The sequence below is a fragment of the Alligator sinensis genome, unplaced genomic scaffold (genome assembly GCF_000455745.1).
Source record: "Alligator sinensis unplaced genomic scaffold, ASM45574v1 scaffold1295_1, whole genome shotgun sequence".
Lineage (NCBI taxonomy): Eukaryota > Metazoa > Chordata > Crocodylia > Alligatoridae > Alligator > Alligator sinensis.
The window spans coordinates 3,564,818-3,565,350 of NW_005841880.1; the positions used below are offsets into that span (position 1 = coordinate 3,564,818).

Consider the following 533-nt stretch of genomic DNA (forward strand, 5'->3'; position numbering starts at 1 on the left):
CCCGCACCGGGGCGGGCCCGGTCATCCCCGTGGCCTGCCGCTCTGTGCTCATGGACCAGGAGCTGGAGGATGAGGGGAGCGACTCCTCCATGGACATGCACTACCTGCCGGTGAGTGGGGGCCTCGAGCACGGCGAGGGGCCCCGGCCCCAGCCGGTGCAGCCCTCTGCCTCCCACCGGCCCGGCGTGGGCAGGGGCTCCTACGGCGAGTTCCCCATCACGCCGCATGCCAGCCCGGACCGGCGCCGGGTGGTGTCGGCGCCCGGCGGGGAGGCCGGGGACTTCTGCGAGGGCAGCCCCTGGAACCCCGACAAGCTGAACTTCAACAGCAACAATGCAGCCAGCAAGGCGGCTGCCCACCTCAAGAGGAACCACACGTTCAACAGCGGCGAGGCACAGGGGGGCTACGGCCGGCCCGGCGGGGCCCCGCGGGCGCACCCGCACGCCCTCACGGACCTCAGCCACCTCCTCAAGTATGGCATCGAGCGGACTCCCTCCGTTAAATAGGAGCCGGCTGCCCAGGGGGTGTGGCTT

At 71.9% G+C, this 533-nt stretch overlaps 1 protein-coding gene across 1 annotated transcript in view; it reads left to right on the forward strand.

Moving 5' to 3' along the window:
* Positions 1 to 527, forward strand: part of SEMA6B (semaphorin 6B) — a 41,715-nt gene extending 41,188 nt beyond the window's left edge. The window contains exon 18 of the mRNA XM_025196504.1: positions 1 to 527. This exon is cut by the window's left edge and continues 5 nt beyond it. Within this exon, the coding sequence (XP_025052289.1) occupies positions 1 to 506 (506 nt within the window). The 3' untranslated portion in view covers positions 507 to 527.
* Positions 528 to 533: the final 6 nt, after the last annotated feature.